This window comes from Nannospalax galili, unplaced genomic scaffold (genome assembly GCF_000622305.1).
Source record: "Nannospalax galili isolate Female #2095 unplaced genomic scaffold, S.galili_v1.0 scaffold77, whole genome shotgun sequence".
In the NCBI taxonomy this organism is placed as follows: domain Eukaryota; kingdom Metazoa; phylum Chordata; class Mammalia; order Rodentia; family Spalacidae; genus Nannospalax; species Nannospalax galili.
This window is the reverse complement of record NW_008341457.1, coordinates 2,322,460-2,339,989: the sequence shown is the minus strand read 5'-3', so window position 1 is coordinate 2,339,989 and position 17,530 is coordinate 2,322,460. Positions and strand designations below refer to the sequence as shown.

The window sequence follows — 17,530 nt, the reverse complement described above, 5'->3', positions numbered from 1 at the left end:
AGATCGAGGCCAGCCTGGTCTACATAGTAAGTTCCAGGACAGCTGGGGCTACAGGGAGACCCTGCTTCAAAAAGACAAAAAAAAAAAAAGTCAACCAGCCAAACCCTAAGGACTCCAGCTTCAGCCCGTCCAAGGGCTCAGGCCATTGTCCTTCCTTGCTGCCTGTGCTCAGTCGCAATGACTTCCTTCAGGCTTGCTGAGGAGGTATGGCCACCAGGCCCAGGCCTCACAGGCCCTACCCTGACTCTCTGCTGTGCACCCCCAAGTCTGGACTTGAACCCCTGCTCCCATAGCACCCTCCAGACTGCTCCATAGACATGTAGAAGGCCAGGAGGGCAGGCTGACACAGGGGTCAGTTCTGAGCCAAAGCACACATCTCTCCAGTCCCACACCACTCTCCCATCTCCCCTTGGGCCCCAACAGGAGGATGTGGGTCTGGGGTGGACTCTGACTCAGACATCCCAAGTGAACCTGGTTGGCAGATCCTCCTGGCCAGTTCCACGGTGGTCAGTGATGGCCATCTGACCTACTGACTAGCCAGGGGATGGGGAGATGTCAGATAGGGGTGCAGGGGCCTTAATGTCCCCTCCCCAAGTGGGTGCTATGTGATACAGGGTGCTAGAAAAGGGTCAGCCTGGAGTAGAGGGGCTCATGCTGCTGTGTGACCCCTGGGGAGCTTCTTGCCCTCTCTGGTCCCCAGCCCCTCCTGAAGACTAGCTGTCTCCACACCCTGGTCTCCAGCTGGTCCCCCTCCCTCTGGGTGCTGGGGTGATTTATGATTTGTGTCTGCTCAATGTGGCACTTCCTGGGAATCAGAGAGGGGACTACGGGCAAGGGGCTGGCCGGGGCTGCTGGCCACTCGGGGTTCATGCTGGGGAGGGCCCAGCCCGACTTGGAGCAATGGGTACAAGACCCTGGGTCTTGGAACTTGGGGGATTTGTGGCATTAGACTCAAGGACTGTGCCCCACCCCAGCAGTCACCTACGGCATGGGGGTCCAGGAAAGGGGTGCCCTGGTGGGGGAGGTGGGCAGGGCGGAGTTTGCCTCTTTGTTCTGATCTGCAGAGCTGCTAGTGTAGACAGGGGAGCTGGATCTCCCGGAGATCAGGTGACCGAGGTCCCTGGGGGCTCAGGGCACAGAGATGCATTGTGGGGCGGAGTGCTGGCTGACTTGCTCTGCAGGAAGGAAGCCCACCATGCAGGCAGGGAGGCAGGTGGCTACCACTGTCCAGTCACCTCCAGTCCCAGGCATCCAGTCTGCCAGGGGCCAGCCTCAAAGTGACTCCACCATTCAGCTCATGCCAAGGCCCCTGAGGGCTGTGGATAACCTGGGAGTGCAAGGCTCAGGGCAGTAGACAAGCAGGAAGGGATGCTGCCTGGGCAGCAAGGCAAGAGGGCGTGGTCTACCTGCTCACCTAGCTGGTCCTGCAGAACTGCCCCAGGCGGGAGGGTGGAGCTACAGGTGGGGGGGGGGGCGGAACCTCAGAGCACAGGGCAAACATTCAGAAGAGGCTGGAGGTGGGGCCTTGGGCCAGGGGCAGAGCCTTGAACCAGGGGAGGAGCCTCAGAGCCTAGCGCAAACACTCAGGCCTGGCCAGGAGGTGGAGCCACAGGCTGGGGATGGTCCACAGAGAGCACCTCAGAGGCCTGTACCCCCAACCCCCTTCTTCAAGACTTCCACCCCAGCAGCCCCAGCTGATCCACAATTGGGTTGTCTGGCTGAGGGGTGAGCAATCTCCAGGCAAGAGGGGACAAGGCCTTCCCTCAGCAGGTGGTGCCAACCCACCCCGGAAGGCACAAGGGCTGGAATGGAAGCAGGTCACAGGAGGGGAGAGCCCTGAGCCTCAAGCAGGGTAGCAGAAGGAAACCTGCATCTCTGAGCCCCACCTGTAGGCTCCTGGCTGAGGCAGGCAGAAGAGAGCATGGGCTGGGGGGTGGGGGGTCTCCTCACACAGTGAAATCCAGAAAACCTGAGGGGCTGGATGTGCACCCATGGGGCAGCTGCCCTCTCTATCCAGGAGCCTAAGGTTGCTCAGGCCATGCAGGTGCCCAGCTCGGGGCAGTTCCTGTGGCTAAGACCCCACTCCACTCCATACCCACTTGAAGCCTGGGTAGCTAGGGAGGGCTGGGGCTGTCTACACCACCAGAGGACCAGGTTCTGAACCATCTACACTGCCTGGTATTGTGGGAGCTGGCCTCACTGCACCGCAAATGCCTGTCTTTCTGCTTTGTTTAGATAAAGTTCTCATGAAGCCCAGGCTGTCCTCAAATTCTCTGTGTAGTCCAGGATGATCCTGAACTCTTGATTCTCCGGCCTCAGCCTCCCCCATCCCCTAACTGGGATGACAGTGTATAACCATGCCTGATTTCTGCAGTGCTGAGGATGGACACAGGGCCTTGTGTGTGCTAGACTAGTGCTCTGTCCAGTTAACCACCTACATCCTCAGCCTAAGCTGCCCCCCACTACCCCAGCAAGATCTTCCTCTGTAGCATAGGCTGGGCTGAAACTCACCATCCTTCTGCCTCAGCCTCCTGAGTGCAGAGGCAACAGGTGTGCAAGGCCACACAGGGTCTTAACGTATTTTAAGCCCTTGTGGCCTGGCGCTGCGGTGACTGGCCCCCATGGGGACTCTGCGGGGTACCCCCCCGCCACTCACCCAGCTCGGTGGGCTTCAACAACTCATCCAGCATGTTGAAAAAGGGCAGCTTCACCAGGCGCACCTCAGGTTTGAGGGCTTTGGTGGGCAGTCGCCCCAGTCCATTTAAATACTTCCCGTAGAGTGCAGGGTAGTCCACGGCAGGCCCTGACAGGGCAGTCCTGGGCACTGAGTGCAGTGCCAGGGGCTCGAGCGGCCGAGTGGCTGGTGTCGGGCCCGGCTCTGCGCTCTTCTTGGCATAGCGAGTCTCATAGAGTTCCTTGATCTTCTTGAAGAGCTCAGGGCTGCAGTCGAACTGCACCAGCTGCAGTGCCCGTGTAACCAGCTCATGCTTCAGGCCACTCTTGCTGCGGCCCACGAAGCCTAGCAGCATCTGGAGGTCGGATACTCGGAAACTCATCACCATGTTCTGGGAAAGAGTAACCACAAGGCTCTCAGGGGGGACAATGTCCCCAGGACCCCACCCATCTCCCCCTGCTGCCTGCTGGGGTGGGAACATGCAATTCTGCTCCACCCTGCAGGCCAATGGTGACAGCCTCTTGGCTCCTGAGGAGGGTGGGAAGCACGGGGGTGGGGTGGGGGGGTGCCACATCAAATACCCTTCAGGGTGAACATTGGATCAGTCCTGGCCACAAATGCACTTCCATCAGTCCATGACCAGGCTTTGCCTTGTCCTAAACCGCCAGGGAGATGTGGGTGTGCAGCTGCATTCTCAGCTATCACCCCAAGACACCCGTGCCAGGAGGCTCGAGCTCTGAATTCCAGGAATGGAGGGTGGGATTGGGACCGAAACCCTGCCTGGCTCTAAAGCTATGGGAAATCCCTCCCTGACTCCCCCACAGGAACTGACCCAGACCCAGAACCATCTGCTGGACTCAAGCAGGGTCCCCTAACACTGGGGACTCAGCCAGGTCATTCTGAGGGGTGTCCTGGGCCCTGCAGGTTGATAAGCATCATCTCTGGCTTCCATACCCACTCCATACCAGCAATCCCCCAAGTGTGATGTAACAGGTCCCCAGATGTTACCAAATGCCTAGGAACAGGGCAGGCCTGGCTGAGAATGAGTGGTCATCGGAATGTGGAACTGCCCTGGTCACCACCAGTACAGTGAGTGACCAGTGAGGCTGGGCAGGACCTGATGCAGTGACCTGCCAGGGTCCCTTGGGCTAAATAATACCAACCAGAACTCAGTGGATTCCAGGATGTGACCTGGGCACTCTGGGATCCCACGATCGGTGGGTCAGGCCCTGATGGGACAGGCCAATAGGGCCTTGGGGAGTCCTGTGCTAAGCCCTGTGGCTGGCCTGGAGTGAATGAAAGCCAGGAGTGGGAAGGGACTTCCAGGGGACCTGATGGGTCATGGGCCCCAAAGATGCTATCTGAGGCTGCTAGAAGCCCACTTGACCAGCATGAGGGCCTAGGTGGCCTAGAACCCACAGGGTGTCTACACAGTGGCCTTGGTCCCTGGCCACTTGGAAGACATGATCTTGAGATCAAGAGCAGTGTCCCAGGGGGCCCTGAAAACCACCCAGGACTTGGAGTGTGAGTTACTCCAAGGCGGTCTGTCCCCACTATGCAGACTGAGGAAAACTGAAGCTAGGAGTACGGCATGACTGGCCCAAGGCCTCCCAGGTGCAGGTTGGAGCTCAGACTTGTGGTCACTGGGCTCCCTGGCAGCCTGCAGGCCTGGGGGAGACTCTGGCTCACAGCACACCCACTCTACACTGAGGGACCTTCCTGTTCCCATGATGTGGTCTTGTCTTCCTACCTGTTATAGAGGCAAACAGCTTGTGGGTAGCAGATTTGTTCTACATTAAGCTCAGGCCCTTAGGAGTGGGGAGAGGGGAGAGGTGAGGTTGGATGGTCCAGTCCGAGGCAGGGGCCTGGTAGCCCCCAGATGTCCCTATCACCCAAGGGGAATGGTGAGCATCCCAGCAGCCCTGTCGCTGCCAGATGGTCTCAGTTGGGTTCCTCAGCAGCTGCCACGCCTGAGCAGCCTGGCCTGGACAGCAGGCCACAAGGACAGGAATTAGTTCCCATCTATAGCCCCAAGAGCACTTCTTGCCCTGGCACAGGTGCCAGGGCCTGTGTACAAACAGCAGCCCTGACGGTTTCTAGAGCTTTCAGCTTGGGGCCGGCTGAAAGCCCGACAGCACAGACCCAGACAGGAGGCAGCAGCGTCTCCAGCCCTGATTTTTCTGAAACCTGAGATCCCCAACACTGGGGTGAAGTCTGCAGGCTAAACCCTAAGCTTGCGCTGCAGGGGTCTCCAACCAATGGTCCCTCAAGTCCATTCATCAACAAATCCCACCAGCTCCTGTGCACCCCAAAAGTCATAAAGAATGCCTCACCTTTGTGACAGACTGGGGAAACGTTACTGAAAATGTGGGTCTCCATCATATACAAGGCACTATGAGGGAGTTCACCAGAGACTTTGGGTTGTGGCGGTCCCCACACCCTAGGGTCTTGAAAGAGATGCTCCAGCCCCGAGCCCCCCAGGAGCAGCAGAAGTTCAACATGAAAGGAACTCCAAAGAAAAGGGCAAGTTCAATTAATTAGGGGGAGGGGGGACCTGGTCACCAGAGGGTCATGCAGAGTCTCTCAGCTCATATTTCAAGGACCAGGACAGTCAAAAAGGGATTACAGCCCCTGCCCTCTGTAGGCAGAAGGCGGGGTGCAGAGGCAGAGCTCCCCCTACCACCCTGTACTCCTCAATGTGACATTTTAGGGATGGAGGGACTTCAGATAACAAGTCTCGGAGCCTGAGAGTTCACAGCCCCCATCCCCCATCTTGAGACTCTGTTTCCCAAAAGCCTGGTTTTGCATGTGGTGTAGGTTTGGAGTGAGTGGACAGGGAAAGAGGGGTATACCCTATTTCGGAACCTCCAGCAGGTCCCAGTGGGGACAGAAGAGCCCTATAAAGACACAGAGGCAGGAAAGGAAGAAAAGAAAAACCCAGGCAGGTCAGGACCTTATGGGCAGGAAGACCCACAAGGGGTACTAGGATCCCCCAGCAACTAGGATGGACACATGCTGGAGCCTGGGCTGGAAATCAACTGGGATAACGATGTTCCAAGCCTCAGGAAAGCTCAAAAGGGAACCAAGGGAGAGAGGGGACAAAGCCTTGGTAAATGGGGGCAGGAGGCTAAAGAGGCCTCCCCTAAACTCAGTCAATCAAGGGACCCAGCAAGAATCAATCTAAGAGGGTTAGAGAGCTGGCTCAGTCCTTTAAGTGCATTGGCTGCTCTTGCAAAGGTCTCAGGTTCGGTTCCCAGCACCCACAAGGTACTCACAACAGTCCAGTTCCAGGGGATCTAATGCCCTCTTCTGGCCTCCATGAGCTTTGCACACACATAGTGCACTTTCATACTAGACAACATTCATATATAGAAAACAAATAAAGCCAGGTGTGTTAGTGCACACCTTTAATCCCAGCACTCCAGAGGCAGAGGTAGGCAAAACTCTGTGAGAGGCCAGACTAGTCTACACTGTGAGTTCCAGGACAGTTGGGGTTGCAGGGAAACTCTGTCTCAAAGAAAGAATATATATATATATATAATAAATAGAAAAAAACAGAAAACAAGGGGGTGTTGACCAAACACTCCTAACCAAAAATGAAGTCAGAGGGTTGGGAAGGCAAGGGATCAGCCAGGTGTCAGTACCCAAGTGTCACCAGGGGGGCGGGGTTTGGAGACCCAGACACTCCAAAAGGAACTTGGGCATTCATAATTGAGCTGGGTAATAAAGTCTGACTTGTCCAGTTATGACCGTATCAGTAAGGGACCCCCCCCAAAGAATCAGGGGACCTGTGACACTACAAGTAGACCTACCCCAAGCTGACCTGCAGGGGTGTAGTGTATGTATGGGGGGAGGTAAGGGGACCCAGACCTGAGGACTCCTGGTTGCCATGGAAACGGGATGGAGCAGTCGCTCCCTGAATCCCTGGGGCTTGGGGACTACACAGGGACCTTCCCCTCAGCACTTTTCCCAATAGGGCTGTGCTGAAGACGGAGACGGTACTTGGAGTGGTGTCCTCAAGGTGTAGAGACCCCAATATCGGGTCGGTGGCGCAGGGGCAAGAGCGGGATGGGGACACCAGGGAGAGGGAGCTGAGGACCCCGCCCCCGGTTCCCCGCCCCCCGCCGCACCCCGCAGCCGGCCTGCGCGGTCCGAGGATCCCGCAGAGCCACACCCCGCAGCGCCACCCCGAGCTCGTTTCGAGGCGCGTTCGCTACCCGGATAGCCGCCCCATGCCGGCTCCAGCCGCCGCCGCTCACTTACTTTGGCCTCCACCAGCTCCGCCGCCATCTTGGCCACCAGCGTCCCCCGCGCCGGGAGCCCCCAGCCGTCCCGTCACGTGACTGCTCTGCCCGGAGGGCGGGGCCGCAGGAACAGCCAATGAAAGCGGAGCGCTGACTCCTCCCCCACGACGCCAGCCGAGGAGCGCAAGGCGGTGTTTTGCGCATGCGCACGCGCAGGAGGTCCCGACCGAAACTCCAACCAATCACTACCTAGAGGTATCAGGCCACACCCCCCCTCGGCGGCTTTCATTGCGTCCGCCGTGGCCACGCCCCTTGGAGGGAGGGTGTAGTTTTTTAAAGGGATTGAAGCCCTTCCTGCTTCCTCTGGTTCCGTCGGTTAGAGGAGGCCGTCGTCCCGCTCCTCCGGGGGGAAATCCCCCTATTTTTTTTTTTGGTCTTTCAATTAAATTTATTTATTTATATTTATTCTTTGATTTATTTTTATTTTTACATCTATTTATTTATGTTTAGATTTATTTTTATTTTGTGTGTGTTTTGCCTGCATGTGTGTAAGTGCACCCGTGTCCCGCAATGCCCAAGGAGGCCAGAAGAGGGCGTCAGGTACCCTGGAACTGGAGTTTTGGACTATTGTTAGGCGCCATGTGGGGCTGGAACCCAATCAGGGTCCTCTGCAAGAGTAGCCAGTGCTATAAACCGCTAAGCCAGCTCTCCAGCCCTGCATTAACTTTTCTTTTTTCTTTTTTTTTTCTCTCTTTTTTGAGACAGGATCTTCCTGTAGTCCCCAGCTGGCCTGGAACTCACTATCCAGGCTAGCCTTTAACTCACAGAGGTCCTCCTGAGTGCTGGGATTAAAGGCGTGCACCCCCACGCCCGACCTTCTGCATTAGCTTCCTACAGGAATGGTAGCGCCTCCTTTCCGTTACACGCCTGAAGCCATGCCACATTTCAGTGGTTACTTTTTACTATACTTGTTACTACAGTTACTAATTTTCTGTTACTGTGTAGCACGGGGAGCGCACGTGTCTTCCACAGGGTGTATGCGGAGGTCAAGTGAGCTAGGGATCGAACTCACATCTTCAGGTTTGGAGGCAAGCGCCTCCATCCTTTGCCCTCACGCAGGCAACGCAAGAATGTGCGTGTATATGTGGGAGTGGGGTGCACGCCCCCACGGCTCCCGGGTCGAGGACAATTTGCTTCAGTTGTTCTCCCACCAGCGAATCAATATTTAGGTTCCTGGGATCGAGCTCATATTATCAGGCTTAGCGACAAGGTCCCACACCCTTTAAACCCGGTAGCTGGCTACTTCAAGGAGAACAACCCCACCCGAGCCTCGTTTTCAAAAGGGCTCCCGCGGGCCAAGCTCCCGGTGGCCACGCCCACTCCCGGCTTCTTAAATTTAGGCGTCCAGCCCCGCCAGAGTGCCTCATTTTCAGTGCCAAGTCCGTGGACACCCCATTTAAGGGTCTCTTAAAGACCCACAAGCTTCTGGCTCAGGGCCTCTTCTTCCGCATGCTTGCAGAGGCCACGCCCACTCACAATAGAGCTTTGGCTTCTTAAAGGCGTTTCATCCCCTCCCTGAGCCTCACTTTCATGGCCATCTGGGAAACCTTTCCCATCCTTGCAAGCTGTAGGTGGGGGGCGGGGGATGTCTTAAAGGCCGGAGCCTGGAATCACCGTGCGCCTGTGGGCGCCTGCCTAGGTCGAATCTGGAGGAGGAGGGACTGTGGACACTGCAGCGGCGATCGCAATGCATCTTGCAGCTGCAGTGATGGGATGGCCGAGGTGCAGATGGTTGCTCCTCCACAGCGTGCTGCAATGAGGTGCCTGGTCAGCAGGTTCCTGCAGGCCCGCATGCTGCATATCCGGATCCTGGACTATACGTGCATGTACTGCAAGGAACAAGGTGTACAAACTTGGAACCTCCAAAACCACAGTAACTCAAGTCATCTCATGGGAAGCTGAGACAGGAAGAGGGAGAGTTTGGAGCCAACCTGGGCTACATAGTAAGACCCTGCATCCAAGAAAAAAAATTAAACTATCTTTCTCCTTTTTAAGAGGTAGGAGAGGTTATCTTAGGGTTATAATCAAGTCTTTGAAGGCCAAACAATCTACATTAAAGTAAACCCCGGGCTTGCCAGGCTTCCTGGCCCTTGCGGTTAAGCCCAGCAGTTGGGAGTCAGAGGCAGGAGGATTTCTAAGCTCGAGGCCAGCCGGGTCTACAAAGTGAGGGACCCTACCTCCATGAATAAATAAATTAATAAGGGGGCTGGAGAGATGGTTCAACGATTAAAAGCACTGATTGCTCTTGCAGTGAACCTGGGTTCAATTCCCAGCATCCACATGGTGGCTGTCAACCATTTGTAACTCCAGTTCCAGGGGAACAGAGGCCTTCTTCTGACCTCCCAGGGCACTGCACAACATGGGTGCACTTACATACATTTAGGCAATACAATCATAAAATAAAAAAATTTTTTTTTCAAATATTTTTCTATTATTTTATTTATTTATTTATTTATTTTAATTTTTTTTGGTCTTTTTGAGACAGGGTCTCCCTGTAGCCCGAGCTGTCCTGGAACTCACTACGTAGACCAGGCTGGCCTTGAACTCACAGAGGTCCACCTGCCTCTGCCTCCCAAGTACTGGGACTACAAGCATGAGCCACCACGCCCTATTTTTTAATTTTTTTAATGTGTACGAGTGTATTGCCTGCATGTAAGTGAGTACACCCGTGTCGTGCAATGCCGCAGAGGTCAGAAGACGGCATCAGATTCCCCTGGAACTGGAGAAAAAAAAAAACTTTTTTTTTTTGGTCTTTTTTTGAGACAGGGTCTCCCAGTAGCCCCAGCTAGCCTGGAACTCACTATGTAGACCAGGCTGGACTTGAGTTCACAGAGATCCGCCTGCCTCTGCCTCCCGAGTGCTGGGATTAAAGGCGTATGCCACCACGCCCGGCGCATCACAAAATATTTTTTAAAAAGTAATAAACGGGGGTCTGGAGCGATGGCTCAGAGGTTAAGAACACTGGTTATTCTTGCAGAAGACCTGGAATCGTATCCCAGCACCCACATGGCAGCTAACAACTGTCCATAACTCCAGTTCCAGGGGATCCGACAGCTTCTGTCCTCTGCGGGCATTGCACGACACGGGTACACTTGCCTACACGCAGGCAATACACGCATACACATTTTTTTTTTAAATGTAATAAACGGGCTGGAGAGTTGGCTCAGCGGTTAAGAGCATTTGCTGCAGTTGCAGAGGACCCAGATTCATTTCCCAGCACCCACATGGTGCCTGACAACTGTCTGTAACTCCAGTTCTAGGGGATCAGACACCCTCTTCTGACCTCCACAGGCATTGCACGACATGGGTGCACTTACATACATGCAGGCATAACACTCATAGACATAAAAAATTAAGAAAAAAATTAAAAGTTTTTTTTTTTTTTTTTTTTTTTGGTCTTTTCTGAGACAGGGTTTCCCTGTAGCCCCAGCTGTCCTGGAACTCACTATGTGGATCAGGCTGGCCTTGAACTCACAGAGATCTGCCTGCCTGTGCTTTTCGAGAGCAGGGATTCAAGGTGTGCGCCACCACGCCTGGCTTAAAAGTTTTTTTAAAGTAATAAAGACTAAGACTCTGTACAGCCCTGCCGGGTGTGGTGGCGCATCCCTTGAATCCCAGCATTTGGGAGGCAGAGGCAGGCAGATCGCTGAGTTCCAGTTCGAGGCCAGCCTGGTCTATAGAGCAAGTTCCAGGCCAGCTGTGGCTAGATTCACCTCCTGTACTGCTAAATAAATTTTTGTTTTTTTGGTCTTTTTGAGACAGGGTCTCCCTGTAGCCCCAGCTGCCTTGGAACTCACTAGACAAGGCTGTCCTAGAACTCACAGAGATCTTCCTGCCTCCAAAATGCTGGGATTAAAGGTGTGTGGTAGCACACCCAGGCTCATTTGTAGTTTTTGAGATATGATCTCACTCTCTAATTCTGGCTAGCATGGGACTCATTAGGTAGACCAGGCTGGCTTTGATTGGCAGCAATTCATGTCTCAGCCTTTCAAGTGCTGGGATTATAATTGTGAGCATCCTGCCTTTCTTCTGTAGAAGTTTATTTAAGTCACAAGATAAGAGGCAACAGGTGTTTATTATAGGGTAAAGTGTAGCATGTTCAGGACTAGGAGTGGGCAGTGGCCAAAGGAACATTGAATCCACCAGGTTTGTGTTTTGTTTTTTTGTTTTGATGGGAGATGTGTTTTTTGAGACAGAGTCTCCCTGTAGCCCCAGCTGGCCTGGAACTCACTATATAGACCAGGCTGGCTTGATCTCACGGTAACCTGCCTGTGGGTGCCTCACAACTGCTGGGGTTAAAAGCATGCACCACTAGGCCTGGCCCCTCCACTAGTTTGAAAGTGGTATATTTCAGTAAAATTTTCACTAATGTATATTTATATTTTCGGACTTTTATTTTGCTTTTCTGAAGTACTGAAATCCCAGCACTCAATGCCACCACTAGCCCACCTACATACTTTAAGTCATCTTTCAACAAATAATAAGTACTAGCTTAGAGCACTGGCTGCTCTTGCAGAGGACCTGAGTTCGGTTCCCATACCCACACACAGGTAACAACTGTTGGTCACTCCAGTTTCAGGGGCTCCAACATCCTCTTCTTGACCTCTGCAGAAACTTTACACACATCACACACTCACACACACACATACATGTAGGCAAAACACTCATATATATAAAATAAAAATAAAAATAGGGGCTGGAGAGATGGCTCAGTGGTTAAGAGCACTAACTGCTCTTGTAGAGGACCCAGATTCGATTCCCAGCACCCACATGGTGGCTACAAACCGTCCTTAACTCCAGTTCCAGGGGAATCCGAAGCCCTCTTCTGACCTCCGAGGCATTGCATGACACAGGTGCACTCACATACATACAGGTCGGAGTTCACAAAAAAATCACCAGCACCATTTTAAGAAAAGTAGCAAGGTAAATTTTAATTTTCGACCAGCCAGGCTGTCCATCTCGGGAGTAGAAGCAGCTCTGATGATTGTCAGGTTGGAGTTTTTAAAGGGTTACTGAAATATTATTCAAACAGGACACTTGTGAACCAATCAGGTTTGTACAACATAGCAGAACTTTGAATCTATCAGTCAACAAGCAATCATACAGACAAGTGATACAGTCATATAACTTGGCAATCAACTTTGTAATTTTAAAATTAGTCAACGTCCTAGCCATAACGAGTATAGTAAGAAAGCTGGAATCAGCAGTTACAGGTGGTCAGACAGTAACAGGGTGGGCTTATACTGTGTGTCAAGGTGACCTAAAACAGCAAGCGGGTTACAGAAGTGAAAACGAGCAGTTAGCCAGATGTAAGATGTCTGGAATTAGCACATTCCAGGGTTCATGGCTAGGACAATTTCCCAAGACCCAAGGTTGCCCCCCTTTTCCTTTTGGTGTGGAGCAAAGTTGCTGCTAAAATGGCTCTGAACAAAATGGAGTAACTTAGGGAAGTTTGCTGAGCCAGTTCACAGGCAATACACTCATACACATAAAATAAAATAAAATATTTTAAAAAATAAAATTTAAAGGCCCCCCAAAACAAATGAAAAAAAGAAATGGGATGGAGGAGGGTACCCGACTTTTCCACGCACACAGAGGGTAGTGCAAATTTGTATAAAAAGAAGAAAAAAAATGCATACAAATTTCTTTCAGCTGTGGGTAAGGCTGCTGCAGCTGCTTGGCATGCTTGAGACTCTGGGGTCTATGCATAGCACACACACAAAGGTAGTTTCCTGTAGGTTTCAGAATATTTGCTGATGTGTGACAGTTTGTGAGTTTCTGAATAATTTGTGCTGGGGTTTCAGGAGGCAGAAAGCTTGAGAGAATTTCTCACACTGTGTCTGTTTGCATTTATGTGTGTGCATGCAGAGGGCACAGTTCCATCTCCTGTGTTTTTCTCCCTGGTTCTCCATTATTTTGTGTGTTTTTTTTTATTTTTTATTTTTATTTTATATGTATGCGTGTATTGCCTGCATGTAGGTAAGTGCACCCCTGTCACGCAATGCCCTCGGAGGTCAGAAGAGGCTGTTGGATCCCCTGGGACTGGAGTTACAAACAGTTGTTAGCTGCTGTGTGGGTGCTGGGATTCGAACCTGGATCTTCTGCAAGAACAGCCCATGTTATTTTGTTGTTTTTGAGATAGGGTCTCCCTGTAGTCCCAGCTGGCCTGGAACTCGCTATGTAGTTCAGGCTGGTCTCAAACTCACAGAGATATGCCTGCTTCTGCCTCCTGAGTGCTGGGACCAAAGAGGTGCCCAACACCCAGCACCATGTCCACCTTTACCCGGGTCCTGGGGATTCAAACTCAGATCCTTCAGCTTGTACAGCAACCACTTTGTCAATGACTGTATATTCAGTCCCTACCACTATTCCAACCTGACAAATGGCTAATTCCTTCCAACAGCCCTTCTCTTCTTTGTCCTTGGTCAAACCACTTTTGATTTTAAACTGGACCTGTGGCCTCCTGAAGTGGACTATATTTCCCAATACGTCAGGCAGCTACGTGTGGTCACGTGACCAGCTTCTGGCCAATGGTAGGCAGAGTGGCTTTTCTCCTTCCCTCTTTCTTCCTTGGCCCTGGCAGGGGTGATGTACCAATAGTGAGCCTTAAAGAGGAGGACAGTCTTTCAGGGAGAGTAAAAATCAACTAGGAAGGCTGAGCACGCCTTTAATCCCAGCACTCAGGAGGTAGAGGTAGGCAGAGCCTGGTCTACACAGTGTGTCTCAGAAGGACCAAAAAAAAAAAAAAAATCACTTAGGAAGGGCTTTGGGGGACAGATCATCTCATTGGCTGGAACTCAAAAAAATTTTTTCCTTTTCCATTATTATGAGACAGGGTCTTGTCTACAGCCATACCACGGTCTTCTGATCTTGGAAGCTAAGGCAGGGTCGGGCCTGGTTAGTACTTGGATGGGAGACAGGGTCCCTATATAGATAACCCTGAGTGGCCCCATGTAGACCAGGCTGGCCTTGAACTCACAGAGATCTACCTGCCCCTGCTTATAGAGTACTGGGGCTGAAGTCGTGTGCTGCCTTACCCAGCAAGATTTATTTATTTATTTATTTATTTATTTAGAGACAGGGTCTCCCTGTAACCCCAGCTGGCCTAGAACTTGATATGTAGACCACGCTGGCCTTGAACTCATAGAGATCCACCTGCCTCTGCCTCCAAACCTTGTCCTGCAAACCTATTGTTTTTATGTGGTGTGTACATATGTATTGCCTGAAGAGGCTGAAAGAGGGGGTCCAATCCCCTTGGACTGAACTTACAGATCGAGATTTGGATGCTGGGCAACAAACTCAGGTCTTTAAAGGACCTTAACCACTGACCCATCTATGTACATGTAATTTTGTGTGTATGTGTTCATGTGTGTTTGCATATGTCTGGGCAGGCACACATGCAATGTGTGTGTGCGTGTGCAGGTAAGAGTTCACCATCAGGTGTGTTCTTCAATTCCTCTCTACTTTGAGTTTTTTTTAAATATTTATTTTTATTTTATGTGTACAAGTGTATTGCCTGCACGTATGTATGTGAGTACACCGTGTGGTTTATGTGTATGAGTGTATCGCCTGCATGTATGTGAGTGCACCCATGTCATGCAATGCTGCGGAGGTCAGAAGAGGGCTTCGGATTCCCCTGGAACTGGAGCTAAGGACAGTTCGTAGCCGAGCCATCTCTCCAGGATCTGAGTTTGTTTTTTTTTTTTTTTTTTTCGGTCTTTTTGAGACAGGGTCTCCCTGTAGCCCCAGCTACTTTGTTGTTTTGTTTTTTTAGTTTTTTGAGACAGCCATGGCAACAGCTGACCTAGAACTTCCTATGTAGCCCAGGCTGGCCTCAGTGTCACAGAGATCCATCTGCCTCTGCCTCCTGAGTGCTGGAATTAAAGGCCACTAGGCCTCACCCTTTTTTAAATTTTAGTTTACGTGTATGAGTGTTTGCCTGCATATATGAAAGTGCACCTGTGTGTGCAATCCCTGCGGAGGCCAGAAGAGGGCACGTTGTCCCCAGGAACTGGAGTTACAGATGGTTGTTAGCCACCATGTGGGTACTGGGAACTGAACCTGGGTCCTCTGCAAGAGCAGCCTGTGCTCTTAACATCTGAGCCAGCTCTCCAGACTCTCTGCTTTTTGCATCAGGATCTCACTGAGCTAGTACTCACCTATGTAGTTAGACACATTTCACTGCAGGCCTTGGATGCTCCTGTTACTGCCCTCCCTACAATGGAATTATTTCAAGCATGCATCACCATACACTCCTAGCTTGGGATAGAATGCATATATTTCTCCTTGCAAGACAAGCACTTTGCCAATTAAGCCATCTCTCCAGCCTTGTTTGGACACATGTAGCCCAGGCTAGCTTCAAAGTCCATATAGAGCTGGAGATGACCTTGAATTCCTGATCCTCATGCCTTAGCTCTTGAGTGTTGGGATGACAGGTGTATGACACCAGGCTTCGTTGATCACACAGGTTTATATGTGCTGGGGATTTTGTACTTGCTAGGTGAGCACTCCTGAGCACATACTGAGCCCCAGCCCCATTCAATCCAATGCCCAGAGACCTTAAGTAACTTACCCAAGGCTCATTACAGCATTACCTTTTTTTTTTTTTTTTTTTTTTTTTCCGGTCTTTTTGGAAAAGGGTCTTCCAGTAGCCCCAGCTGGCCTGGAGCTCACTATGTAGACCAGGCTGGCCTCCAACTCACAGAGATCCACCTGTCTCTGCCTCCCAAGTGCTGGGATTAAAGGCGTGTGCCCGGCTAGCATTAGCATTACCTTTTTACAATTTTTATTTATTTTTACTTTATGTGTATGAGTGTATTGCCTGCATGTATGTGAGTGCACCCATATCCTGCAATGCCCACTGAGGACAGAAGAGAGCATTGGATCCCCTGGAACTGAAATTATGGATGGTTGTTAGCTGCCATGTGGGTGCTGGGAACTGAACCTGGGTCCTCTGCAAGAAGAGCCATTGCTCTTTTTTTTTTTTTTTTCCGTCATTTTGAGACAGGGTCTCCCTGTAGCCTTGGCTGTCCTGGAACTCCCTATGTAGACCAGACTGGCCTCAATCTCTTAGAGATCCGCCCTTCTCTGAGTCTGGAGTACTGGGATTAAAGGCGTGCACCACCACGCCCAACTTCAGAACCTTTTTTTTTTTTTTTTGGTCTTTTTGAGACAGTGTCTCCTTGTAGCCCCAGCTGGCCTGGCACTCCCTATGTAGACCATGCTGGCCTGCTTCTGCCTCCCGAGTGCTGGGACTAAAGGCGTGCGCCACCACAACTGGCGAGAACCAGATTTTTAAGTCACGTTCCCTTCAACCAAATTTAAAACACATCTTATTTACCTCTATAGCTTTTTTCCCTCATCACACAAATGACCAACGAATACTGAAAGGCAGATTCGAGGGCTGCGCCTTTTTGACTTCTGGCCAGCAGGGGGCGCTACTGTACCCGCCACGCTGCAGTAAGCGCATGTGCACAGGCATCTCCCTGCAGCATTGTAGGCTCCTGTAGCTCCTCTACCTTTACCTCCAGCCTGAGCAGATTACTGCAGACTCTGAACTTGATTGTGGCTCTTCTCGTTGCAGGGTGATGCTGTCTGTATCTGGCGACACCAGCCTAGCCTTAGCTCTGGATAAGTCCCAATTCTCCCAAATCTCCTCACCCCCTCAATTCTTTAACTTCTTAGACTTTCCGAATGATCAGGCTACTCACATAGAACATGATTCTATGCCCACATATTTACAGGTAAGGGTAATTTTAGTCTTTTTTTTTTTTTTTTGTCTTTTTGAAGCAGGGTCTTCCTGTAGCCCCAGCTGTCCTGGAACTCACTATGTAGACCAGGCTGGCCTTGAACTCACAGAGATCTGCCTGCCTCTCCCTCCAAAGTGCTGGGACTACAGGCGTGAGCCACCACGCCCTATTTTAAATTTTTTTTTATGTGTACTAGTGTATTGCCTGCATGTACGTGGATACACCCGTGTCATGCAACGCCATGGAGGTCAGAAGAAGGCTTCAGACTCTTTGGAATTGGAGTTAAGGATGGTTCATTGCCGCCATGTGGGTGCTGGGAATCAAACCTGGGTCCTCTGCAAGAGCAGTCAGTACTCTTAACCGCTGAGCCCCCTTATTTATTTATTTTGAGACAAGGTCTTCCTGTAGCCCCAGCTGGCCTGAAACCCGCTATGTAGACCAGGCTGCTATTGAACTGAGATTCACCTGCCTCTGCCACATGAGTGCTGGGATTAGGCTGGTCTACAACTGTGTTTGTAGCTGAGGATGACCCTGAACTCCTGATCCTCCTGCCTCTACCTTCTCATGGTGGGATGACAGGTGTATGTCACCAGACCTGGTTTATATGTTGTTGGGGATGGAACCTGGGTCTTGTGCATGCTAGGTGAACTCTGACCCCTCTTTTTTCTTCCCCCCCTCCTTTTTTTGTCTTTTTTGAGACAAGGTTTCCCTGTAGCCCCAGCTGTCCTGGATGCACTATGGAGACCAGGCTGGCCTCGAACTCAGAGAGATCTGCCTGCCTCTGCCTCCCGAGTGCTGGGATT

General features: G+C 51.5%; 2 protein-coding genes across 3 annotated transcripts in view; one reads left to right on the top strand and one right to left on the bottom strand.

Annotated features, from left to right (window-relative positions):
* The window catches only part of Pias4 (protein inhibitor of activated STAT 4), a 14,439-nt gene extending 7,381 nt beyond the window's left edge, over positions 1-7,058 (bottom strand). Inside the window, exons 1-2 of one of the 2 annotated variants that reach the window (XM_008837076.3) lie at positions 6,938-7,058; positions 2,657-3,065 (exon numbers count right to left, since the gene is read on the bottom strand). In XM_008837076.3, the coding sequence (XP_008835298.1) occupies positions 2,657-3,065; positions 6,938-6,964 (436 nt within the window). In that variant the 5' untranslated portion in view covers positions 6,965-7,058. The remainder of the gene's footprint in view (positions 1-2,656; positions 3,066-6,937) is intronic. The other variant, XM_029565391.1, reaches the window with a different exon arrangement.
* Positions 7,059-8,888: 1,830 nt separating this feature from the next.
* The window catches only part of Eef2 (eukaryotic translation elongation factor 2), an 18,280-nt gene continuing 9,638 nt past the window's right edge, over positions 8,889-17,530 (top strand). Inside the window, exon 1 of the mRNA XM_029565389.1 lies at positions 8,889-8,921. The gene's annotated coding sequence lies outside the window, so the exon portion shown is untranslated. The remainder of the gene's footprint in view (positions 8,922-17,530) is intronic.